Genomic DNA, 27,999 nt, shown 5'->3' on the forward strand with positions numbered 1-27,999 from the left:
GCAGTGCCTTAGACCACTACACCACTCGGGAGGCCAGTCCATATATTTTAGTTACTATCTGTTCCAAGCCACTGAGGAAAACAACATAGAAATTGCCTCCTGAGTGGCGCAGCGATCAAAGGCATCACTACAGACCCGGAATCGATCCTGGGCTGTTTCACAACCGGCCGTGATCGGGAGTCCCCTAGGGCCGCACAAAATTGGTCCAGCGTCATTCGAGGTTAGGGGAGCGTTTGGCCAGGGTAGGCCATCATTGTAAATAACAATTTGTTCTTAACTTACTTGCCTAGTTTAATAAAAGTTCAATAAAAGTTTAATTAATGTACAAGATTAAAACAATGCATTTTAATGGATGAAATCTCTGAAGATCAAATCAGTCAGAAAAAAAACATTTGTAAAGACAAACAGAACAGAATGAATCATCACATCTGGGGACCCTACTACAGTTTAACCAGCTCAGCTATAGACTACACCAGCATGACTAGTATCTATGTGGACCCTACTACAGTTTAACCAGCTCAGCTATAGACTACACCAGCATGACTAGTATCTATGTGGACCCTACTACAGTTTAACCAGCTCAGCAGTACCAGAGAAAAGACAATCGACAGAAAACCCAGGATAGAGTGGCTGAGTGAATGTGGTCTGGACTCTGTGGAGGAGGGTCATTGTGTCAGAGACACTGTAGAAGGACAGAGTACCTGCCTTGTGATCCAGGTACACTCCTACTCTGGAGGACTGAGGGCCTGATACTTTCGTCCTAACACTATTGTGTCTGAACCAATAACCATTACTATAGTAGTGTAAACTCCAGGACTTGTCATTGAGTCCAAATGTATTACCTCTCCCTGTTCTGCTGATGTCTTTATATGAGGCTGCTGTAATAACACACAGCCCACTCCACTCCACCTCCCAGTAACAGCGTCCAGACAGACCCTCTCCACACAGCACCATCAAGTTGTTTGTGAATCTGTCTGGATGATCAGGATATGGTTGGACTTGGCCTGTATAGGTCACCTTTCTGTTCCCTTCAGACAGAGAGAGACGTGTGTGTGCTGTGTTTGGGTCCAGTGTGAGCTGACAGGAATCTGGGAGAAGAGCAGAGCAGAGACCAATGAGGGGAGTTAGAACAATAAGTTAAGTCAGATACTGTATCTACCCTGTCTTTGATTAGAGCACAGCAGAGATCAAATCAGAGAAATATGAGGAGTCAGATAGATACCCAGTCTTTGATTAGATCTACTATTGCTATATATTTCTAGAGGGATTGTTAGGAGTGTCAGTAAAAAGAGACTGTTAGTTACTTCAGAATAAAGAGACTCACATTGTAAGAACTGTTCTCTGGTCTTGGGCTCTGGAGGCAGTACAACATCCACTATATTCACTACAGACACACAAACACATTGACAGAGAGAGGGAATGTTATCATTGTACCATATTCAAGGCTCCTTAACTTCTATGGTCTACGTGGGACGCTAGCGTCCCACCCCCGGTACACACTATCAACAGCCAGTGAAATATCAGAGCACCAAATTTGAAAACTATTAAATGTCATAATTCAAATTTGTCAAACATACAACTATCTTACACCCTTTGAAAGATAAACATCTCCTTAATCTAACCACGTTGTCCGATTTCAAAAAGGCTTTATGGCGAAAGCATAAAGTTAGATTATGTTAGGACAGTACATTGACAAAACATTACATACAGCCATTTTCAATGCAAAGACAGGCGTCACCAAAAGCAGAAAACCAGCTAAAATTATGCACTAACCTTTGACAATCTTCATCAGATGACACTCCTAGGACATTATGTTAGACAATACATGCATTTTTTGTTCTATCAAGTTCATATTTATATCCAAAAACAGCATTTTACATTAGCGCGTGATGTTCAGGAAATATTTTCCGTCCAATACCGACAGTGAATCAGCACAACAAATTAAATAATTACTATTCGAAAACATTGGTAAAATATAATATTGTCATTCAAAGAATTATAGATTAACATCTCGTGAATGCAACCGCATTGCCAGATTTAAAAATAACTTTACTGGGAAATCACACTTTGCAATAAACGAGGTACTATGCTCAGAAAAATAGGCTTGGCAATACAGGTTAGCGCCATCTTGGAGTCATCGAAAATCAAATATACTATTGTAAATATTCACTTACCTTTGATTATCTTCATCAGAAGGCACTTCCAGGGATCCCAGGTCCACAACAAATGTAGTTTTGTTCGAAAAAGTTCATAATTTATGTCCCAATAGCTCCTTCTTGTTAGCGCGTTCCGAAGGCTACTCAAAATGTACGAGGCGCGCGGGACTTGTCTTCACTAAAGTGCCCCAAAACAATATTTACGTTCGTTCAAACATGTCAAACGTTGTATAGCATAAATCTTTAGGGCCTTTTTCAATCAGAACTTCAATAATATTCAAGGCGGACAATTGCATTGTCTTATAAAACGTTTCGGAACGAGAGAGTACCCATGGGCACACGTGTCATAGTAGTATAGGCCATCCGCTTATGACAAACTTTCCAGGCTTCTCGTTCGGTCAGTTTTTACCAGAGAAGGCTCAAACCACTTTGTAAAGACTGTTGACATCTAGTGGAAGCCTTAGGAAGTGCTACATGTATCCTAACTCACTGTGTGTTTCAATGGCAAAGACTTGAAAGTGATTCCACACATCAGATTTCCACTTCCTGTTAGGATTTGTCTCAGGGTTTTGACTGCCATATGAGTTATGTTATACTCACAGACACCATTCAAACAGTTTTTAAACTTTAGAGTGTTTTCTATCCAAATCTACTAATTCTATGCATATTCTCGTTTCTGGGCAAGAATAGTGACCAGATTAAAATGGGTACGTTTTTTATCCGGCCGTGCAAATACTGCCCCCTAACCCCAACAGGTTTTAACAGCTTCTACCCCCAAGCTATAAGACTGCTGAACAATTAATCAAATGGCAAACCAGACTACTTACACTGTACAAATTTCCTCAAATAACTTGTACCCTCGCACATTGACTCGGTACTGGTAACCCCTGTATATAGCTTTGGTATTGCTATTTTATTGCGTTTTTTAATTAGATTTTTTTAATAAATGTTATTTTGTAAATATTTTCTTAACTCAATTTCTTCAATGGCATTGTTGGTTAAGGGTCTGTAAGTCAGCATTTCACAATAAGGTCTACATCTGTTGTATTCGGCTCATGTGACAAATATAAATTGATTTGATATTCCACATGTCTAACGTGATGGCTGTAGGACCTTTCGTTGGTCTACAGTTTGAATTTACATGACTTAATATTGTTGTCGAATTTCAACACACCTGTAGTGGAGATCTTGGTCCATTCTCCTTTAAGGAAGTCTTCTACTTTCTCTCTCAATTCAGACACAGTCTTACTCACATCTCCAAAGTACTGAAGGGGACGGACAACGATGCTGGGTAAGTCTGAAGATACACTGATACTGGAGAGAGACTGATAACTCTGGAGAGAGAGAGAGAGAGAGAGAGAGAGAGAGAGAGAGAGACAGGGGGAGAGAGAGAGAGAGAGGACGGAGAGAGTGAGAGAGAAATGAGAACCAGAACATAATGATTAAGAGTTTCATATTAAGTTTTAAATTCATATCACATGTATCAAGACAGCTACCTGGAGGAAATGGATGTGATCCTCTGTGTGTGAGAGCTGCTTCAGCTCAGTGCTTCTCTTCCTCAGCTCAGCTATCTCCTGCTTCAGTTGCTCCAGTAGTCCTTCAGCTTGACTCACCTGAGCCTTCTCTTGGGCTCTGATCAACTCCTTCACCTCAGAGCTCCTTCTCTCAATGGAGCGGATCAGCTCAGTAAAGATCTGATCACTGTCATCCACTGCTGCCTGTGCAGAACGCTGTTAAGAGAGAGCGAGAGAGAAAGGGGGGAGAGAGAGAGAAAGATTGAAGGAAAGAGGGGGAAAGAGAGAAAGAGAGTGAGACAGAAAGAGAGCTTGAGACTGACTTGTCTTACTTTAATGAGCCATCCTCTTTACACTTACCCCCCAATACAAAAACATTGCGTGTCACCACAACCTCCACACAATCACATTATACAGTACCGAACACCATAGTACAATACACCATCCAGCACCACATTCCAACCGTACATCCAACCCCTCCTCTCCAGCCGTATAGACAGGCCCCCTGAGTCCCCATACCTCCTGAAACATCTCCACACTGTTGATCATTGTGTAAAACTCAACTCTAAGGCATCAACAGTAATGTCATTAGCCTGGCAACACAGAAAAAATATGATGAACAGTCTGTCATTGCAGAAAACAGACACCCCTCCCCAACTCCCAGGTCAGCCCGAGCCAACCAGCTATTGGTAGCCAGGGCTCCATATAGGACCCCTGACCTTTCCAGCCAAATCTTTTCAGTCTCCTGAGGGGGAAAAGATGTTGTCGTGCCCTCTTCACGTTTTGGTGTGTTTGGACCATGATAGTCCGTGTGGAGTGCGATTGAGATTGTGTCATCTGTGGATCTGTTTGGTCAGTATGTGAATTGGAGTGGGTCTGGGGTTTCCGGCATGATGGTGTTGATGTGAACCATGACCAGCCTTTCAAAGCACTTCATGGCTACCGATGTGAGTGATATGGGGCCGTAATCATTTAGTCAGGTTACATTCGCTTTCTTGGGCACAGGGACTATGGTGGTCTGTTTGAAACATGTAGGTATTACTGACTCAGTCAGGGAGAGGTTGAAAATATCAGTGAAGACACTTGCCAGTTGGTCCGCGCATGCTTTGAGTACACGTCCTTGTAATCCGTCTGGCCCCGTGGCTTTGTGAATGTTGACCTGTTTAAACGTTTTGCTCACATCGGCTACGGAGAGTGTGATAACACAATGATAACACAATCGTCTGGAACAGGTGGTGCTCTCATGCATGCTTCAGTGTTGCTTGGCTAGAAGCAAGAATAAATTACATTTAGCTTGTCTGGTAGGCTACATTTACATTTACGTCATTTTAGCAGATGCTCTTATCCAGAGCGACTTACAAATTGGTGCATTCACCTTATGATAACCAGTGGAACAACCACTTCACAATAGTACATCTATATCTTTTCTTTGGGGGGGGGGTTAGAAGGATTACTTTATCCTATCCCAGGTATTCCTTAAAGAGGTGGGGTTACAGGTGTCTCCGGAAGGTGGTGATTGACTCCGCTGTCCTGGCGTCGTGAGGGAGCTTGTTCCACCATTGGGGTGCCAGAGCAGCGAACAGTTTTGACTGGGCTGAGCGGGAACTGTGCTTCCGCAGAGGTAGGGGGGTCAGCAGGCCAGAGGTGGATGAACGCAGTGCCCTTGTTTGGGTGTAGGGCCTGATCAGAGCCTGAAGGTACGGAGGTGCCGTTCACCTCGCAGCTCCGTAGGCAAACACCATGGTCTTGTAGCAGATGCGAGCTTCAACTGGAAGCCAGTGGAGTGTGCGGAGGAGTGGGGTGACGTGAGAGAACTTGGGAAGGTTGAACACCAGACGGGCTGCGGCGTTCTGGATGAGTTGTAGGGGTTTAATGGCACGGGCAGGGAGCCCCGCCAGCAGCGAGTTGCAGTAATCCAGATGGGAGATGACAAGTGCCTGGATTAGGACCTGCGCCGCTTCCTGTGTAAGGCAGGGTCGAACTCTGCGAATGTTGTATAGCATGAACCTACAGGATCGGGTCACCGCCTTGATGTTAGCGGAGAACAACAGGGTTTTGTCCAGGGTCACGCCGAGGCTCTTAGCACTCTGGGAGGAGGACACAATGGAGTTGTCCACCGTGATGGCGAGATCATGGAACGGGCAGTCCTTCCCCGGGAGGAAGAGCAGCTCCGTCTTGCCGAGGTTCAGCTTGAGGTGGTGATCCGACATCCAAACTGATATGTCTGCCAGACATGCAGAGATGCGATTCGCCATCTGGTTATCAGAAGGGGGAAAGGAGAAGATTAACCTCTCTGGGCTAGGCGGGATGAATTCGTCCCACCTACGCAACAGCCAGTGTAATCCAGTGGCGCGATTTTCAAATACCTTAAAAATCCTATTACTTCAATTTCTCAAACATATGACTATTTTACAGCTATTTAAAGACAAGACTCTCATTAATCTAACCACACTGTCCGATTTCAAAAAGGCTTTACAACGAAAGCAAAACATTAGATTATGTCAGCAGAGTACCAAGCCAGAAATAATTAGACACCCATTTTTCAAGCTAGCATATAATGTCACAAAAACCCAGAAGACAGCTAAATGCAGCACTAACCTTTGATGATTTTCATCAGATGACACACCTAGGACATTATGTTACACAATACATGCATGTTTTGTTCAATCAAGTTCATATTTATATCAAAAACCAGCTTTTGACATTAGCATGTGATGTTCAGAACTAGCATACCCCCCGCAAACTTCCGGAGAATTCACTAACAATTTACTAAATTACTCACGATAAACGTTCACAAAAAGCATAACAATTATTCTAATTATAGATACAGAACTCCTCTATGCACTCGATATGTCCGATTTTAAAATAGCTTTTTGGTGAAAGCACATTTTGCAATATTCTAAGTACATAGCCCAGCCATCACGGGCTAGCTATTTAGACACCCGGCAAGTTTAGCACTCACCAATATCAGATTTACTATTACAAAAGTTTGATTACCTTTTGTTGTCTTCGTCAGAATGCACTCCCAGGACTGCTACTTCAATAACAAATGTTGGTTTGGTCCAAAATAATCCATCGTTATATCCGAATAGCGGCGTTTTGTTCGTGCGTCCCAGACACTATCCGAAATGGTAAATCAGGGTCGTGCGCATGGCGCAATTCGTGACTAAAAAAATCTAAATATTCCATTACCGTACTTCGAAGCATGTCAACCGCTGTTTAAAATCCATTTTTATGCCATTTTTCTCGTAAAAAAAGCGATAATATTCGGACCGGGAATGTCCATTTAGCTAAACAGAGGAAAGAAAACAAAGCTTTCGGTCGACGCGGGCACGAGCCTGAGTCTCACAGTACTGTAACCAGCCACTACCCAAACGCGCTACTTTGTTTCAGCCAGAGCCTGCAAAGCCACGATTCAGCATTTTGCCGCCTTCTGAGAGCCTATGGCAGCCGTAGGAAGTGTCACGGTACAGCTAAGATCCTCACTCTTCAATAAACAGAGACAAGAAGAATGACACCTTGTCAGACAGGCCACTTCCTGCATGAAATCTTCTCAGGTTTTTGCCTGCCATATGAGTTCTGTTATACTCACAGACACCATTCAAACAGTTTTAGAAACGGTAGGGCGTTTTCTATCCAAAGCCAATAATTATATGCATATTCTAGTTACTGGGCAGGAGTAGTAACCAGATTAAATCGGGTACGTTTTTTATCCAGCCGTGTCAATACTGCCCCCTAGCCCTAACAGGTTAATTGTGTGTCGTCTGCGTAGCAATGATAGGAGAGACCATGTGAGGATATGACAGAGCCAAGTGACTTGGTGTATAGCGAGAATAGGAGAGGGCCTAGAACTGAGCCCTGGGGGACACCAGTGGTGAGAGCACGTGGTGCGGAGACGGATTCTCGCCACGCCACCTGGTAGGAGCGACCTGTCAGGTAGGACGCAATCCAAGAGTGAGCCACGCCGGAGATGCTCAACTCGGAGAGGGTGGAGAGGAGGATCTGATGGTTCACAGTATCAAAGGCAGCAGATAGGTCTAGAAGGCTGAGAGCAGAGGAGAGAGAGTTAGCTTTAGCAGTGCGGAGAGCCTCCGTGACACAGAGAAGAGCAGTCTCAGTTGAATGACCAGCCTTGAAACCTGACTGATTTGGATCAAGAAGGTCATTCTGAGAGAGATAGCAGGAGAGCTGGCCAAGGACGGCACGTTCAAGAGTTTTGGAGAGAAAAGAAAGAAGGGATACTGGTCTGTAGTTGTTGACATCGGAGGGATCGAGTGTAGGTTTTTTGAGAAGGGGTGCAACTCTCGCTCTTTTGAAGATGGAAGGGACGTAGCCAGCGGTCAAGGATGAGTTGATGAGCGAGGTGAGGTAAGGGAGAAGGTCTCCGGAAATGGTCTGGAGAAGAGAGGAGGGGATAGGGTCAAGCGGGCAGGTTGTTGGGCGGCCGGCCGTCACAAGACGCAAGATTTCATCTGGAGAGAGAGGGTCAAAGCATAGGGTAGGGCAATGTGAGCAGAACCAGCGGTGTCGTTTGACTTAACAAACGAGGATCGGATGTCGTCGACCTTCTTTTCAAAATGGTTGACGAAGTCATCCGCAGAGAGGGAGGAGGGGGGGGAGGATTCAGGAGGGAGGAGAAGATGGCAAAGAGCTTCCTAGGGGTAGAGGCAGATGCTTGGAAGTTAGAGTGGTAGAAAGTGGCTTTAGCAGCAGATACAGAGGAGGAAAATGTAGAGAGGAGGGAGTGAAAAGATGCCAGGTCCGCAGGGAGGCTAGTTTTCCTCCATTTCCGCTCGGCTGCCCGGAGCCCTGTTCTGTGAGCTCGCAATGAGTCGTCAAGCCATGGAGCAGGAGGGGAGGACCGAGCCGGTCGGGAGGATAGGGGACATAGAGAGTCAAAGGATGCAGAAAGGGAGGAGAGGAGGGTTGAGGCGGCAGAATCAGGAGATTGGTTGGAGAAGGCTTGAGCAGAGGGAAGAGATGATAGGATGGAAGAGGAGAGAGTAGCAGGAGAGAGAGAGAGCGAAGGTTGCGACGGCGCAGTACCATCTGAGTAGGGGCAGAGTGAGTAGTGTTGGAGGAGAGCGAGAGGGAAAAGGAAACAAGGTAGTGATCGGAGACTTGGAGGGGAGTTGCTGTGAGATTAGTAGAAGAACAGCATCTAGTGAAGATGAGGTCAACCGTATTGCCTGCCTTGTGAGTAGGGGGGGGGACGGTGAGAGGGTGAGGTCAAAAGAGGAGAGGAGTGGAAAGAAGGAGGCAGAGAGAAATGAGTCAAAGGTAGACGTAGGAAGGTTAAAGTCACCCAGAACTTTGAGGGGTGAGCCATCCTCAGGAAAGGAACTTATCAAGGCGTCAAGCTCATTGATGAACTCTCCAAGGGAACCTGGAGGGCGATAAATGATAAGGATGTTAAGCTTGAATGGGCTAGTGATTGTGACAGCATGGAATTCAAAGGAGGAGATAGACAGATGGGTCAGGGGAGAAAGAGAGAATGTCCACTTGGGAGAGATGAGGATTCCAGTGCCACCACCCCGCTGACCAGATGCTCTCAGGGTGTGCGAGAACACGTGGTCAGACGAGGAGAGAGCAGTAGGAGTAGCAGTGTTTTCTGTGGTAATCCATGTTTCCGTCAGCGCCAAGAAGTTGAGGGACTGGAGGGTAGCATAGGCTGAGATGAACTCTGCCTTGTTGGCCACAGACCGGCAGTTCCAGAGGCTGCCGGAGACGTGGAACTCCACGTGGGTCGTGCGCGCTGGGACCACCAGGTTAGAGTGGCAGCGGCAGCTCGCGGCTGTGTTTCCCTTTGTAGTCCGTAATATTTTCAAACCCTGCCACATCTGACCAGCGTTAAAGCTGGTGTAATAGGATTCAGCCTTAGTCTTGTATTGCCGCTTTGCAATTTTTATGGTTCATCTGAGGGCATAGCAGAATTTCTCATAAGCGTCCGGATTTGTGTTCCGCTCCTTGAAAGCGGCAGCTCTACCCTTTAGCTCAGTGTGGATGTTGCCTGTAGTAATCCATGGCTTCTGGTTGGGAAATGTACGTACGGTCACTGTGGGGACGACGTCATCGATGCACTTATTGATGAAGCCGGTGACTGAGGTGGTATACTCCTCAATGCGATTGGATGAATCCCCGAACATATTCCAGTCTGTGCTAGCAAAACAGTCCTGTAGGTAGCATCCGCGTCATCTGACCACTTCCGTATTAAGCGAGTCACAGGTACTTCCTGCAGACGTCAACGGGATCAGTGGGTTGTGGAAGATGGCCAATTTATGCCATAAGGAGGATGCCGCCAAATTGTTGATGATCAACACCCTCCCTCTGTATGACACTTGGGAGAGGAGCCACCTCCACTTCGTCAGCCTCTACACCACCGCTTGTGACACTCATTCCCAGTTCTTCCTAACACACCCCTCTGAGCCCAGATACACCCAAAGCACCTTGAGCCCCTCACAGCCCCACTGCAACCCCCCTAAAAGCTGTGCAGGTGCCCTGTCCCTCCATTCCCCACATAAGAACCTCACCCTTGCCACAGTTTACCTATGCAGAAGACGCCCCCTCGTACACCCTCAAACGATTCTCCAGGGCCAGTAGGTCCTGCTCATCCCTAACCAACACAGACATAATCAGCATATGCTGACACTGCTATGCCTGTCCCCAACCCTATGCCTGGCTCCCACACTCCCTGTAGCCTCCTGCATAGCAGGATCAGAAAGGGCTCAATAACAAGAGTGTATAGCTGCCCCGACAGAGGGCATCCCTGGTGAATGCCCCGCCCTACCCAGACAGGCCAACTGAGCCCTCCCCCCACCTTGACCATACATGAAGCCCAAGCATACAACATTTGAACACAGGCCACAAAATTCTCCCCACAACCAAAACAACACATTGAACAGATATTCATGGTCCACCCTATCAAAGGCTTTCTCCCAGATTAAGAAGAGACTGTCTATGATTGAGCGCCCTGGTACACAGTGTGTTTGGTCTTTGTGCACAATAGAGTCCAGGTGGGACTTGAGTCTGTTAGCAAGGACTTTGGCAAAAACCTTAAAGTCCACCCAGAGGAATGCCACAGACCTCCAGTTCTTTAAGTCTCTCAAATCCCTTTTTTTGGGCAGGAGAGTCAAAGCCACCCATTTACAGTTTAGCAGCCCGACACACTCACGCAACATGCAAAACAAGGCTTGTCCAATAATTCCACAGGCAGACCGTCTGAGAGAAGGCAGCTGAGAGTTTGCGAAAGGCCAGGGAAATGTCAATTTGATTTCTCTGTGACAGGCTCCCTCATCTCCCCTCAACATAAGTTACACCCCAATCAGACAAATGTAAACAATGGATTTTCTTGGTTTCCCCACCCAAAATAGCTGGGAGCATCCATCTCTCTCAACATTGAAAATCTTGCTCTTACGAGTGCTCCTTTTGCTTTCATCTGAAAAGAAAGCCCTTAGGTCCCTACGTAGTTCTGATATATTATTTTTCAGCCCCACCCTACCTTGCCCCACCAGCTCAGCCTCCACCTCACTTATGAACCGCTCAAGTTCCCCCAGTACTCTCCTGGCTTCAGAAGAGGAAAAAGCTGTATACTGCTGACAGAAAACCCAAATCTGGGATTGCCCTACATCCCACCTGTCACGTCCTGACCATATACTTAGGTATTTTTGTATTATATTTGGTCAGGACGTGGCAGAGTTATGTTTGGTTATGGTGTAGTGGGGTTGTGAGTGTTGGTTTAGGTTCTAGGTTAGGTTTTCTATGTGTAGGTTGGGTGCTGGACTCTCAATTGAAGGCAGGTGTGTTGAGTTGCCTGTGTGTTTGTGGGTTATTGTATTTTGCACTGTGTTTCGTTTCACCTGTGAAACTGTCACCTTTCTCCTTTGCGTGTTTATTTTGTTTTGTTGTTTCCATCTATAATAAATATGATGTGGAACAGTCAACCCGCTGCGTATTGGTCATCGAGTGATTTCAACATATCTTCCGATGAGGGAGAATACGAGGAACGTGACAGAATTACCCACCAAACCAAGACCAAGCAGCGAGGGAGGGAGCTGCACACTGAGTATATGGACTATGGTGAGAGATGGACTTGGGAGGAGATTCTGGACGGGGCCGGACCCTGGCATCAGGCTGGGGAATACCGTCTCCCTCCGGCGGAGATTGAGGCAGCCAAGGCGGAGAGGCGTTTTGAGGCCATGAGCGCGCTGGTGGAGGAGCACGAGAGGCACCCCCAATAATTTTTTTGGGGGGGGCACACGAGTAGATTGGCTAGGGCAAGGAAAAGCCAGAAGCCAACTACCCGTGCTTACATGGAGAGAAGTATGGAGTTGAGGGTGCCGAAGTTTGCAGAAGTGCGCACGATCTCGCCCATACGCTTGCACAGTCCCGTGCGAGCTATTCCAGCCCCGCGCAGATGCCGTGCTAGAGTGGGCATCCAGCCTGGTAGGAGGATGCCTGCGCAGCGCATCTGGCCGCCGGTACGCCTCCTAGGACCAGGCTACCCTACGCCCGCTCTACGCACGGTAACTGTCGAGCCTCTGCACAGCCCAGTTCACCCTGTACCAGCACCCCGCTCATACAGGGCTACTAGTTCCATCCAGCCAGGATGGGTTGTGCAGGCGGTGCGATCAAGACCACTTGTGCGTCTCCATGGCCCAGTCTTGCCATTTCCCGCCTGACCCGGAAGTGCGTGCCTCCAGTCTGGCACAACCTGTACCAGCTCCACGCACCAAGCTTCCGGCGCGTCAGTCCATCCTCGAGAGTACGGAGACTGGGCACCGTCCAGAGGATCCCACACCAGTGTGCAGGCCAGAGGATCCGACGCCTGAGTGGCCCGCCTCGCCGGACCCGCCAGAGTGGCCCGCCTCGCCGGACCCGCCAGAGTGGCCCGCCTCGCCGGAACCGCCAGGGACACCAGGGTGCGGTCCAGAGGATCCGACACCGGTGTGCGGCCCAGAGGATCCGTCACCGGTGTGTGGACCAGAGTATCCGACAACAGCTTGCGACCCGGGACTGAGGGGAGCTGCCTGTGACCCAGAACCGGGTGAGTCTGGTCACAATTCTAAAGTAAAGTTGATTAACTATGACTGTGATGATTCTGCCTACAACCCAGAACCGAAGGAGTCTGCTTACAGCCTGGGACCGAAGGAGTCGGCCCACGACCCAGAACCAAAGAAGTCTGCCTACTGTCCTAAGCCCAACAGGTCTGTCTACGGTCTGGAGGACAGTAGGCCAGAACCGGAGCCACCTCCAATATAGGTGGGTTGGGGAGGGGGGTGTAGCACTGTGCCGTCGTTGACGGCAGCTACCCTCCCTTCCCTCCCTTTAGTTAGGGGGTTAATTGTGTGGGGGGGTTTTTCTGTTAGTTTGGTGCATTCAGTGTATGCACCTTTAGGGGGGGGTAATGTCACGTCCTGACCATATACTTAGGTATTTTTGTATTATATTTGGTCAGGACGTGGCAGAGTTATCCTCTTGAGGATATCCTAGGATAGGGGGCGCCAAAGCGCATTTTGAAAGAAATTCGTTCCCATTTTCAACGGCCTACTAATCAAACTCAGAAGCTAGGACATGCATATACTTATTATATATGGATAGAAAACACCCTAAAGTTTCTAAAACTGTTTGAATGGTGTCTGTGAGTATAACAGAACTCAAATGGCAGTCAAAACCCCGAGACCGATTGAACCAGGAAGTGGAATTCTGAATTGTGGACTCAACTTCACGTCATCGCCTAAAATTCACACCGTGAGATATCGTTTAGTGAGCACTTCCTATTGCTTCCACAAGATGTCGCCAGTCTTTACAAAGTGGTTTGAGCCTTCAACAGTCGAAACTCAGTGAATGAGACGCGTTGGAAATTGGTCACAGCGGGAGGGCCATCACCATTATGACGCCGGCGGCCATGTCTACCCCCACCTTTGGAAACGGTTTGAAACACAATGAAATCATCCCCCTCGAATCTTATTGGCTCTCTTGGTGTTACAGGCCCTGAAGATTTATGTTATACAACGTTTGACATGTTTGAACGAACCTAAATGTGAAAAAAAAGTACTATTTCGAAACCACTGTGGCGCGCAAGGCAGATTAGTTGGATATGCCCTTCGGACGCACTAACATCAGCAAGCTAATTGAACATAAACGATGGACTTTTTCGACCGAAAATACATCTGTTGTGGACCTGGGATTCCTGGAAGTGCTTTCTGATGAAGACAACTAAAGGTAATGGATTATTGACAATATTATACAACATTAGATGTGAAATGCGGTTGTTCCAAGATGGCGCCGAGCTGTATTTACTAGGTCAGTTTCTGAGTATCGCATCCCCTTTTATCGCTAAGTGTGATTACCCAGTAAAGTTATTTTTAAATCTGGTATGACAGGTGCCTTCAAGAGATATCCATCTATAAATCTTAGAATGACAATATTACATTTTAAACATGTTTTCGAATAGTAATTCAGTAAAATGTAGCCCTGTTTCCCTGGATGCATTTGACGGGAAAATAGTTAGTCAACTTCAGACACCGATTTAAAAATGCTGTTTTCATATATAAATATGAACTTTATTGAACAAAAGAATGCATGCATTGTGTAACATGATGTCCTAGGTGTGTCATCTGATGAAGTTTGTAAAAGGTTAGTGCTGCATTTAGCTGTTTTTTGGTTATTTGTGATGCATGTGGTTGGTCGGAAAATGGCTATGTTGCTGCATTTTACGATGGACTCCTCTAACATAATCTAATGATTTGCTTTTCCTGTTAAACCTTTTTGAAATCGGACGACGTGGGTCGATTCAGGAGAGGTGTATCTAAAAAAAAAAAAGATTACATATATTTTTTTTAATTAATCTTTTTTTTTATGCTAATTGGCGATATGATTTTTCGCTGGATTTTGATCCCGCTGACGGGATGAGACGCTGAAGAGGTTTTAAGTTTGGTTATGGTATAGTGGGGTTGTGAGTGTTGGTTTAGGTTCTAGGTTAGGTTTTCTATGTGTAGGTTGGGTGCTGGACTCTCAATTGAAGGCAGGTGTGTTGAGTTACCTTTGATTGGGGGAGTCCTATATTAGTAGGATGTGTTTGTCTGTGTGTTTGTGGGTTATTGTATTTTGCACTGTGTTTCGTTTCACCTGTGAAACTGTCACCTTTCTCCTTTGCGTGTTTATTTTGTTTTGTCGTTTCCATCTATAATAAATATGATGTGGAACAGTCAACCCACTGCGTATTGGTCATCGAGTGATTTCGACATATCTTCCGATGAGGGAGAATACGAGGAACGTGACACCACCACTGACTGAGAGACTCAAACTCCCCCTTCGGTTGTCCCCACCTATCCCAAAAGCCATGGAATCTTGAACAAAAATCTTATAAGAACTTTACATTGAATTTCCAATAGGACACCTGCCTGGGCCCTGGTGAAACAGAGAACTGAGCCCTGTACTAGGTGCATTCAAGGTAATTGATTTTGGCTCTAACCACTAACAATCTTCCCTTACACACCTCTTCTGCTACCCCTACACTAAGATTTGGCCATGGCTCAGCACCTGAACCCCCTTCCACCAGACACACCAACACACTTCATTAATCACATCACTGTGTGTCCCTTGCAAAATAAACAAATCATTTTTTGTTGTTGTTGACATATTCCCTCAGTGTCTGCCACTGTTCATGTTAAAGAAGTCTAACCGGGAAATTTCCATAAGAGGTGGGAAGGAAAACATCACAATCAGAAACCAGTAGAGAAGCCTATAGACCTGCCGTGCCAGAAAAAAAACTATCCATTTAAGCAGATTCTGAAGATATGCCCTTAAGCAACCATGACCCATTTTCTCAGGCTATACCGCTTTCTGGGTGAGAGGACACTAAACCCCCATTCTTCATCGTATGCCCAAATACTTCTCTGCAGCTGCCACCACAACATCAATTTTTGGTCATTTACATTCCATTTCTGCGGTACAGTTGATAACCATTGCTATGAACACTAAGAAGCCAACCTTTCTGAAGCATATATCACTCGTTGGCCTATCCCTCTGTGCTGGCACAGATCTACTACTCACAGGGATCCTCTCAGGATCCCTCACCCTTGACCCATCCTCCTCTACTTTCTTCACGGCCTCAGCATAAGGTACCTTCTGCTACTCTGATTCTAGCCACCTCAACCTGCTTCTCTCTCACTGGACACTTTCGATCCCCAGCAACATGGGCATCCCTTCAGTTGACACACACAACTTTATCCACCAAAACTAAACAATCCTCTATCCCATGACCTCCTGCACACTTCCCACATCTTGGAATCTCCCTCCTCCAAACTGCTGCAACATGACCATAAATGTTGCACCTGAAACAGAGCAGTGGATTTGGCACAAAGAAACACAAACAAAACAAGTCCACTACAGCTTACCTTCACTGATTCAACTGCACCCAACTCCTTTCCCACCCACCCACCCTGAACCCCCCCCCGATTTTCCACTTGAATTATAACATTTGAAATGTCTCTGTATTCCATGCCAATAAAGCCCTTTGAATTGAATTGAGAAAGAGACAGACAGAGAGGGCTCCATGTTGATGAGACTGACATGGAGTCAGTCATGGTTATATGATGAAGTAGCCATAAACATAAATATGGGTTGTATTTATAATAGTGTTCGTTCTTCACTGGTGGCCCTTTTTTTGTGGCAACTGGTCTCAAATCTTGCTGCTGTGCTGGCACACTGTGGTATTTCACCCAGTAGATATGGGAGTTTATCAAAATGGTGTATGTTTTCGAATTCTTTGTGGATCTGTGCAATCTGAGGGAAATATGTGTCTCTAATATGGCCATACATTTGGAAGGAGGTTAGGAAGTGCAGTTCAGTTTCCACCTCATTTGTGGGCAGTGTGCACATAGCCTGTGTTCTCTTGAGAGCCAGGTCTGCCTACGGCGGCCATTCTCAATAGCAAGGCTATGCTCACCGAGTCTGTACATAGTCAAAGCTTTCCTTAAGTTTGGGTCAGTCATATTTGTCAGGTATTCTGCCACTGTGTACTCTCTGTCTAGGGACAAACAGCATTGTAGTTTGCTGTTTTTTTGTTGATTCTTTCCAATGTGTTAAGTAATTATCTGTTTGTTTTCTCATGATTATTATATTTTTTATTCAACATTTAAGGGTGAATCAGCTTAATATTGCGGAAAGAATTGCTGCTTCCATCAATATAATTGTCTGCATAATTTCCATTCCCTCATATATTTACCCATATATATATATATATATGCACGCACACATGCATACATAAACATTCATACATATATAGACACAGACTTTTCTTAGAATATACCTTTATTATTCCCTGCAAACCCTACCACCCTTCCTCCAGTTGGAGTAAACTAATAAACAATAACACGTAGGCTTCTACCTTCAGTTTATACATATTATACACATTTTACAAACACAATCTATTTTACAATAGTTATATTTTATGTTGTTAGTCCTTCCTCTATTTCTGATGTCCATCCTGTTTGATTTCTATTTGTAACTGTGCTATTTCACAAAATTTCAGAACCTACAGTTGAAGTAGGACGTTTACATACACCTTAGCCAAATACACTTAAACTCTGTATTTCACAATTCTTTGACATTTAATCCTAGTAATAATTCCCTGTCTTAGGTCAGTTAGGATCACCACTTTATTTTAAGAATGTGAAATGTCAGAATAATAGTAGAGATAATGATTTATTTCAGCTTTTATTTCTTTCATCACATTCCCAGTGGGTCAAAAGTTTACATACATTCAACTAGTACTTGGTAGCATTGTCTTTAAATTGTTTAACTTGGGTCAAACGTTTTGGGTACAATTCCACAAGCTTCCCACAATAAGTTGCGTGAATTTTGGCCCATTCCTCCTGACAGAGCTGGTGTAACTGAGTCAGGTTTGTAGGCCTCCTTGCTCACACACGCTTTTTCAGTTCTGCCTACAAATTTTCTATAGGATTGAGGTCAGGGCTTTGTGATGGCCACTCCAATACCTTGACTTTCTTGTCCTTAAGCCATTTTGCCACAACTTTGGAAGTATGCTTGGGGTCACTGTCCATTTGGAAGACCCATTTGCGACCAAGCTTTAACTTCCTGACTGATGTCTTGAGATGTTGCTTCAATATATCCACATAATTTTCCTCCCTCATGATGCCATCTATTTTGTGAAGTGCACCAGTCCCTCCTGCAGCAAAGCACCCCCACAACATGATGCTTCCAACCCCGTGCTTCACGGTTGGGATGGTGTTTTTCGGCTTGCAAGCCTCCCCCATTTTCCTCCAAACATAACAATGGTCATTATGGCCAAACAGTTCTATAGTTTTCCCTATATGCAGTTGCAAACCATAGTCTGGCTTTTTTATGGCGGTTTGGAGCAGTGGCTTCCTCCTTGCTGAGCAGCCATTCAGGTTATGTCGACATAGGACTGGTTTCACTGTGGATATAGATACTTTTGCACCTGTTGCCTCCAGCATCTTCACATGGTCCTTTGCTATTGTTCTGGGATTGATTTGCACTTTTTGCACCAAAGTACATTAATCTCTAGGAGACAGAACGCGTCTCCTTCCTGAGCGATATGACGTCTGTGTGGTCACAGGGTGTTTATACTTGCGTACTACTGTTTGTACAGATGAACGTGGTACTTTAAGGCGTTAGGAAATTGCTCCCAAGAATGAACCAGACTTGTGGAGGGCTACAATTTTTTTCTGAGGTCTTGGCTGATTTCTTTAGATTTTCCCATGATGTCAAGCGAAGAGGCACTGAGTTTGAAGGTAGGACTTGAAATACATCCACAGGTACACCTCCAATTTACTCAAATGATGTCAATTAGCCTATCAGAAGCTTCATGACATCATTTTCTGGAATTTTCCAAGCTGTTTAAAGGCACAATCAACTTAGTGTATGTAATCTTCTGACCCACTGGAATTGTGATACAGTAAATTATAAGTGAAATAATCTGTCTGTAAACAATTGTTGGAAAAATTACTTGTGTCATGCACAAAGTAGATGTCCTAACCGACTTGCCAAAACTATAGTTTGTTAACAAGAACTTTGTGGAGTGGTTGAAAAACGAGTTTTAATGACTCCAACCTAAGTGTATGTAAACTTCCGACTTCAACTGTACAGTCATGGCCAAAGGTTTTGAGAATGACACAAATATACATTTTCACAAAGTCTGCTGCCTCAGTTTGTATTAAGACAATTTCCATATACTCCAGAATGTTATGAAGAGTGATCAGATGAATTGCAATTAATTGCAAGTCCCTCTTTGTCATGCAAATGAACTGAATCCCCCAAAAATATTTCCACTGCATTTCAGCCCTGCCACAAAAGGACCAACTGACATCATGTCAGTGATTCTCTCATTAACACAGGTGTGAGTGTTGCCGAGGACAAGGCTGGAGATCACTCTGTCATGCTGATTGAGTTCGAATAACAGACTGGAAGCTTCAAAAGGAGGGTGGTGCTTGGAATCATTGTTGTTCCTCTGTCAGCCATGCTTACCTGCAAGGAAACACGTTCCGTCATCATTGCTTTGCACAAAAAGTGCTTCACAGGCAAGGATATTGCTTCCAGTAAGATTGCACCTAAATCAAGCATTTATCGGATCATCATGATCTTCAAGGAGAGTGGTTCAATTGTTGTGAAGAAGGCTTCAGGGCACCCAAAAAAGTCCAGCAAGTGCCAGGACCGTCTCCTAAAGTTGATTCAGCTGCGGGATCGGGGCACCACCAGTACAGAGCTTGCACAGGAATGTCAGCAGGCAGGTGTGAGTGCATCTGCACGCACAGTGAGGCAAAGACGTTAGGAGGATGGCCTGGTGTCTGGAAGGGCAGCAAAGAACCTACTTCTCTCCAGGAAAAACATCAGGGACAGACTGATATTCTGCAAAAGGTACAAGGATTGGACTGCTGAGGACTGGGGTAAAGTCATTTTCTCTGATGAATACCCTTTCCAATTGTTTGGGGCATCCGGAAAAAAGCTTGTCCGGAGAAGACAAGGTGAGCGCTACCATCAGTCCTGTTGTCATGCCGACAATAAAGCATCCTGATACCATTCATGTGTGGGGTTGCTTCTCAGCCAAGGGAGTGGGCTCACTCACAATTTTTCCTAAGAACACAGCCATGAATAAAGAATGGTACCAACACATCCTCTGAGAGCAACTTCTCCCAACCATCCAGGAACAGTTTGGTGATGAACAATGCCTTTTCTAGCATGATGGAGCACCTTGCCATGATGCAAAAGTGATAACTAAGTGGCTTGGGGAACAAAACATTGATATTTTGGGTCCATGGCCAGGAAACTCCCCAGACCTTAATCCCATTGAGAACTTGTGGTCAATCCTCAAGAGGCGGGTGGACAAACAAAAACCCACAAATTCTGACAAACTCGAAGCATTGATCATGCAAGAATGGGCTGCCATCAGTCAGGATGTGGCCCAGAAGTTAATTGACAGCATGCCAGGGCGGATTGCAGAGGTCTTGAAAAAGAAGGGTAACACTGCAAATATTAACTCTTAGCTTCAACTTCAGGTAATTGTCAATAAAAGCCTTTGACACTTATGAAATGCTTGTAATTATACTTCAGTATTCCATAGTAACATCTGACAAAAATATCTAAAGACACTGAAGCAGCAAACTTTGTGAAAATTAATATTTGTGTCATTCTCAAAAGTTTTGGCCACGACTGTATATACATTTTACAGACCCCGTATGTTTTAAATTGGTTATCTTGTTATTAGTCCCACTCTTCAGCTCCATTCAACCCTTCCCATCTATCTCTTAACACCATCCATTTTGGATTTCTATTTGCCATATATTTGTGCTGTGATGCTTCACAAAAGTACTGAACCTTTCTATTCTCATAGCTTCGACAGATTGTAAATTAAAGAAACATTTTTGCTAAAATAATTATTATATTATTGATTGATTGACTATGACTTTTCAAAACACCCAATATTGCTATCTGCTGTGTTAGTTCTAGGCAAATGTTGCAATTCTTCAGCCATTCCTGGACCTGTGACCAAAAACGAGCTACGTATGGATAGTACCAAAATAAATTATCTAATGACTCTGCCTCCTCACAGCAAAATCTGCAGAGCTGGGAAGATTGTATCCCCCATATACTATATATATATATATATATATATATATATATATATATAAAACATTCTATTGGTTGCAAGAATTTTGTATAATAATTTAGAATTTTTGAATCCGGCGTTGTTTTGCGTGTCAATTCATTAACCATGTGGCATGGAATGGGTACATCGAAAATCTCTTCCCAACTATTTTGCAATTTATATGGCACAGCTGTAGATTTTTTGGTCCTTAAATGAAATTGGTATATGTTTTTATTTATCACAATTTTCTTTAACCATGTATGTTCTTTAATGCATGGCCGACAGACAAGTTCCTTACTTTTTCCCTCTTCTACTTGCCTCTTCCATTTTTGTAGTAATGCTGCAATTAGTTGGTTGTAATTTTGGGTAGAGCAGAGACTTCCATATGTCTGTGTTAGCTGCATGTGTGACATAACTCCACCAGTCCTATTTATGATATCATTTATAAAAATTATACCTTTTTTTAACATTTTATCGAAAAATACATTTTTTTATCACTTAGTATATTTGAGTTTAACCGCAATATTTGTTGTACTATTTGTTCTGTCTTTTCAGGTGGATTAAACTGAAATTGCAACCAACTTTCTAAGGCTTGTTTAAAAAATAACAATATTTTGGAGATGATTTTGTTTTCAAACAACCGAAAGTGAGCAGTTGTAATCTGAATAAAGGGAAAAAGGCCATTCTTGAAGATGGGGTGAGACATTCCTACCAATTTACTAGAGAACCCATTTGGATTTAAGTATAACTTTGTGATATGACTAAAGAGTTAATCAAGGTGATTTTTCCACAAATAGACAGGTATGTTCCTTTCCATGGTAGCAAGTTCTTATCTATTTTGCTAACTTTCTATAAAGATTTATTGGAGTGAGATCATTTCTTTCTTTCAGGATTTGTATACCGAGTGTGTGCACATCCCCGTCAGAAAATGTTATTGGTAAATTACACGATAATGTAAAAGTTGCATTTTTAGTGATCCAATACGTAATATAAAACACTAAATAATTTGGTTTTAATCCAGAGAGGTTAGCAAAGTATCTAGATCCTCTATGAGGCTGTGGAGGGATTCTAATTGAGGTTTTAAAAGAAAACATGAATCACCAGCGTACAATGACAGCTTTGTTTTTAAGCCACGGATTTCTAATCCCTTAATATTATTGTTGGATGTAATTTTAACAGCTAACATTTAGATGTCAACAATAAATAGATATGCCGATAGTGGACAAACTTGTTTTACTCCTCTTGACAGTTTAAAACGTTCTGATATGTAGCAATATTGTACTATTTTAAACTTAGGGTTAACTATACATAACTTTAACCCATTTTATAAGAGATTCTACAAAATTTAAATATTCTAGGCATTTGTATATAAACTCCAGTCGTACTTTATCAAAAGCCTTTTCAAAATCAGCTATGAAAACCAGGCCTGCTGTCCCCGATATTTCATAGTAATCTATTGTTTCCAGTACTTGTCTTATATTCTCTACAATGTATTGTCCATGTAAAAAAACTGTCTGATTAGCATGAATAATATCTGACAATACCTTTTTAATTCAATGCGCCAAGCATTTAGCTAGAATTTCTGCATCACAACACTGAAGTGTAAGAGGCCTCCAATTTTTTAAATGGACTGGATCTTTATATATATGTCACGTCCTGGCCAGTATAAGAGTTAATTGTTATTGTAGTTTGGTCAGGACGTGGCAGAGGGTATTTGTTTTATGTGGTTCGGGGTGGTGTGTTAGTTAGGAGGGCGTTTGATTTATTATTTCCGGGTTTTGAGTTATGGTCTATGTTTATGTATTTCTATGTGTAGTCTAGTGAGCGTGTTTCTATGTTGAGTTAATTGGGGTGGACTTCCAATTGAAGGCAGCTGTTTGGTGTTGCCTTTGATTGGAAGTCCTATATTAGTTGGGTGTGTTTGTCTTGTATTTTGTGGGAGATTGTTTTTGCATTGCGTGTTTTTTGTCAGCCTGCAAAACTGTCATTTGTCGTGCTTATTATTTTCTTGTTTTTCCGTGTTCAACATTTGTTAATAAATTCAGAAAATGAACACCAACTCTGCTGCATATTGGTCCACCTTTTCGGACAACGATTTCACTATATCGTCCTCCGACGAAGAAAGCCGTGACAATATACCTCTGGGATCCTGTTTCACTAATAATGAAATCAGACCTTCTTGTTGCGTGTCCGATAATCTACCATTTATATAGGAGTGGTTAAAACATGCTAATAATTTTTCCTCTGAGTATATCAAAAAAAGTTTGGTATACTTCCACCGGTATGCCATCCAGCCCTGGAGTTTTACCAGCCTTAAAGCCTTTAATTGCATCAATAAGTTCCTCCAGTTCGCTTTATTTTTATAAAATGTTACCCTTCATCTTTCTTGAATAAGTTGCCCCATTTCTTTTAGTTTTTCTGCTAACTTATTCTGTGCCTCTATGGTACAGTTTTTATTGCTGTGTAACTGTACTGTTAGTCCTTCAATTTCCTTTGTTAATATGGACTCTTTTGATCTAAATTGTTTTTGTTTTATAGAAGAGTACTGAATCGCATGGCCTCTAAAGGCACATTTAAAAGTGTCCCATACAATCTGCTGTACCTATGTTATGTCTGAAAAAGTCAGTTATAAATTCTTCTGTCCTAATTATGAACAATTTATCATTTAGTAGTCTTTGATTACATTTCCAATATCCTCGCCCACGTGGAAATTCTGTAAGAGTTATATATATGCCAATTATGTGATGATCTGACCACATTCTGTCCCCTATCAACACTTTAACTTTTGGTGCCAGAGAGAATGACATAAGAAAGTGTCATGTTCGTCGTAAACATTGGACGAAAATGCAGCGGGAATGTGTACACTCATCTTTCTTTATTATGTAGAACGCGAACACAAAACAAAACAACGACGACGACAAACAGTCCCGTAAGGTACAATGACTACACGGAGAAACAACTACCCACGAAAACCCAAGGAACAACACCCCTACTAAATAGGACCTTCAATTAGAGGCAACGAGGAACAGCTGCCTCCAATTGAAGGTCAACCCAATCAACTAAACATAGAAATAGAAAAACTAGAACGAACATAGAAATATACTAACATAGAACATTAACCACAAAACCCCGAAACACACTAAACAAACACCCCCCTGCCACGCCCTGACCAAACTACAATAACAAAAAAAACTTTTACTGGTCAGGACGTGACAGAAAGTAATCAAGACGACTAGCTTGATTAAGCCTCCACCATGTATATCTCACTAGGTCAGGGTATTTAAGCCTCCATATATCCACTAATTTCAATATATCCATTACATTCATGATTTCCTTAAAACCTGTTATGGCTAGGGGTTCCACTAGCGGAACGTTTCGACAACATCCGGTGAAATTGCAGGTCGTCAAGGTTCTCATTAGCAGCTTTGAGAATTTCCTTGTATATTATATGCTTTCCCTTTAGGGGCTTTGGCTTTGCAGGACCAACACTGCCAAGCAGGCTCAGAATCTTGAGGGGGCAGTGCTGCTCTAGGTCTCTGACCGCATTTTGGCTGCGCACAGACCGTTTACAGCAGTCGTATAAAACAGTTATGGTCATTCAGGTGGGTGTCTAGGGTATAGGGTTGTGGACCGTTCCATCAATATAGGAACATAAATAAATTAATTAGATGTAAAAGTTATTTTAAAAATGTAGTTCCCCATGATGGGACAATAAATAAATTATCTGTATAATTTATTTTAAAATGCTGTTCCACCATGATAGGACAAATAAATAAATAAATAAATAAATAAATAAATAAGATGTATAATTCATTATAAAACATATATCCTCATCTGAACAACATTGAAAGCGCTCTCATAACCCCTGCTCAAAGCAATACATTGGTTCTGGGAAATGCAACCATTTCCTTTCTCACTCAACGCCACACTTTCCCAAACACCATCCACTCATACTGTGCCTTCGGTTTACTGAGTTTTTATCTTCACCATGTTGAATTAGTGGTTTTGTGTTCCAATTAGTTATATTTGAAGATATTTTTTGTTGTATTATTACAATCCATCACCGGGCTAGAATTGTGTATTTCATTATTTGCCTCCTCTATGAGAATTTTTAAAATAGCCATGGAGTAGTCTTTGTGTCTCTGAACAACTGGTTATCAATATATAGTTTATCAACGACGAGAGCTACTCGTTTCCCTTTTAATCCATTTTTCTTGAAAATTGGATACAGAAATTTACGCCGTTCTTCAATTTCCTTCGGGAACTGGTCATTCATGCCAATTTTCGTGCCAGCAAGTCTTTTACCCAGGATTTTAACCATTATTTTATCTTTAAAGAAAGCAAATTTGGCAACGATTGGGCGTTCATAACTTTGCCCTCTCTGTCTGAAGCGGTGTACACGTTCGAGTTGGATTTTGTCGATAGCTTCGCGTGGAATCTGAAGCGCTGTAAGGAGGAACTCTCTAACTACAGATTCAGGAACTTCTCATTCTTTCTCTTGGATACCTGTAAGTACCAGATTCTCTCTCATGGATCTAGTTTCTATGTCAAGTAAGGCTTCTCTCAGAACGGTGTTCTCCTTTTTAAGTCCATTAACTTCGGTTTCAATCTTATTGACTTTCCCTTTTAGCTTGTTTGTGTCTTTCTCCAATGTCGCAGCTTTTCATCACTCATCTCGAGGCTTGCCTTCAACTCTTTTATATCCTTACCGACTAGTTCAAGTATACCCAGTTTATCATTTATTCATTTTAACAGATCGGTTTTGACCGTTACCATTTCCGGTGGTGAAAATATTAAATTGTCTGTGTCTGTAGAAGTGTCACGTTTTCAATTTGAAATTTGTTCCCCTGTTTTACTCTCTGTCATGTTTGGGTGTTGCTTGTATTCATAATATTTGTCGATGAATTTCTCTAGTCGTAAGATTTGTTTTGGGTTGTTATCCAGATTGAAGGTTATCACCCACCAGATTGTATACTGCTAATATTGAGTCTAACTTACCGATATTGTGAGCCCAGACCTCACAACCATAAAAGGCAATGGGTTATATAACTGATCCAAGTATTTTTTACCAGATCCTAATTAGTATGTTGAATGTTATGTTCCTTTTGATGGCATAGAAGGCCCTTCTTACCTTGTCTTTCAGATCGTTTACAGCTTTGTGGAAGTTACCTGTGGAGCTGATGCTTAGGCCGAGGTATGTATAGTTTTTTGTGCACTCTGGGGCAACGGTGTCTAGATAGAATTTGTATTTGTAGTCCTGGCAACTGGACCTTTTTTGGAACACCATTATTTTTGTCTTACCGAGATTCACTGTCAGAGCCTCGGGTCTGACAGAATCTGTGTAGAAAATCTAGGTGCTGCTGTAGACCCTCCTTGGTTGGGGACAGAAGCACCAGATCATCAGCAAACAGTAGACATTTGACTTCAGATTCCAGTAGGGTGAGGCTGGGTGCTGCAGACTTTTCTAGTGCCTTTGCCAATTTATAATATATGTTGTGGAGGGTGGGGCTTAAGCTGCATCCCTGTCTCACCCCACGGCCATGTGGAAAGAAATGTGTGCGTTTTTTGTCATTTTAACCGCACAATTGTTGTTTGTGTACATGGATTTTATATTGTTGTTTGTTTTTCCCCCACCACTTTCCATCAGTTGGTATAGCAGACCCTCATGTCAAATTGAGTCGAAAGCTTTTTTGTAATCAACAAAGCATGAGAAGAATCTGCCTTTGTTTTGGTTTGTGTTTTTGTCAATTAGGGTGTGCATGGTGAATACGTGGTCTGTCTTGAATACGTGGTCTGACTGGAGGAGAGAAGTGAAATGGTGTGTCTCCTCTGGTCAACAATACTCACCTTGAGAGACTCCACAGCCTGTTGGAGCTTCTTCAGTTCCTTCTCTCTCTCTTGGAATCTCTGCTGGACCTTCTGCAGACTCATCCCCAGCTGCCTCTGTGGAGAATCACTCTTCAATGTGCTATCAAGCTTGATTTTTCCAGTAGATCAATAGTATAGTAATGTGACATAGGGCCCATAGAGAGGAAGGTCTAAAATCTTGAGGAAGTCCCTTGGCAATATGATATTATTATGTTTCTATGTGAATGATTATAGTTTTACAGTAGACCTACATGTGTCAAGGAGTTTAGACTGAACTTTGGTGCGTTAAGAATGATAATGGTGTTTGACTTTAGAAAATTGTGATATATTTGGAGAATCTAGGTTAAGAAAATCTATATGCCCAAGGTTTATATTCATATTTCTCTGTCGTTTGAATGATCTCATATCCAAACAGTCTTACTGTACCTTTAATTCTTTGTTTATCCGACTGTCACCAACAAGATGTTCTGATCTTACCTGTTTCTCAGTCCTCTCTGCTGCAGCTGACAATGTATCATGGCCTTTATGTTCATCCATTGTACACAGATAACAGATACACTGCTCATCAGTACGACAGTAAACCTCCAGCAGTTTGTCATGATGAGAGCATATCTTCTCATGCAGTTGTCCGGTGGATTTGACCAGCTTGTGCTTCTTGAAAGCAAGTGATTCATAGTGAGGTTGGAGGTGAGTATCACAGTAAGAGGCCAGACATGCCAGACATGACATGAGGGCTTTCTGCTTTCTGGTCCCAGTGCAGAAATCACACGCCACATCTCCAGGACCAGCATAGCACAGAGCAGGAGGGGGAGCAGCCTGCGTTCCTTGCTTCTTCAGACTCTCCACCACTTCAGCCAGCACAATGTTTCTCTTTAGAGTAGGCCTTGGGGTAAAGATCTGTCTGCACTGGGGACACCTGTAGACACCTTTCAGATCATCCTGATCCCAGCTTTCTTTAATACAGCCCATACAGTAGCTGTGTCCACAGGCAGTAGTGACCGGATCCTTCAGTAGATCTAGACAGACGGCGCAACAGAACAGTTCCTGATTCTCTGCCATGTTCGTGCTCTCTCTCGTAGGTTAAGCAATGGCAGTGTCATAGATTACTTTCTGTTTCATTGAGCTCTACACCAGAGGACAGGGAGTGGCTTCCTACTTGACTGTGTACTCTGTATCTACAGGGGGTGTAGTTTCTTTGATAAGGAAGTGTAACAGAATGTTGGGTAATAGGCAGAGGGGGTTATTATTTATGTATTTGAAATACGTATTTTAATTACTTCTGAGTATTTTGTCATTTGAATTACACTGGGCTGAACTACACTCCATTGCATTT

General features: G+C 43.3%; 1 protein-coding gene across 1 annotated transcript; it reads right to left on the reverse strand.

Annotated features, from left to right (window-relative positions):
- Nucleotides 1-323: 323 nt before the first annotated feature.
- LOC106584634 (E3 ubiquitin/ISG15 ligase TRIM25) lies at nt 324-27,939 on the reverse strand. The gene is made up of 5 exons (XM_045706002.1): nt 27,144-27,939; nt 26,646-26,741; nt 3,653-3,886; nt 1,325-3,490; nt 324-1,088 (listed from the first exon to the last, which is right to left on the reverse strand). Exons 1-4 carry the CDS (start codon nt 27,723-27,725, stop codon nt 3,281-3,283), a joined length of 1,122 nt encoding a protein of 373 aa, XP_045561958.1. The 5' UTR covers nt 27,726-27,939; the 3' UTR covers nt 324-1,088; nt 1,325-3,280.
- Between the last annotated feature and the right edge of the window lie 60 nt (nt 27,940-27,999).

The sequence above is a fragment of the Salmo salar genome, chromosome ssa23 (assembly GCF_905237065.1).
Source record: "Salmo salar chromosome ssa23, Ssal_v3.1, whole genome shotgun sequence".
Lineage (NCBI taxonomy): Eukaryota > Metazoa > Chordata > Actinopteri > Salmoniformes > Salmonidae > Salmo > Salmo salar.

Bases quoted from the DNA above. Each gene is read 5' to 3' on its own strand.
- LOC106584634 (XM_045706002.1), bottom strand. From the start codon at position 27,725: ATGGCAGAGAATCAGGAACTGTTCTGTTGCGCCGTCTGTCTAGATCTA. The intron at 26,742-27,143 runs GTAAGATCAGAA...GATTCTCCACAG, and splicing joins CAGAGAGGACTGAGAAACAG to AGGCAGCTGGGGATGAGTCT. The intron at 3,491-3,652 runs GTAGCTGTCTTG...CTCTCTCTCCAG, and splicing joins ATCACATCCATTTCCTCCAG to AGTTATCAGTCTCTCTCCAG.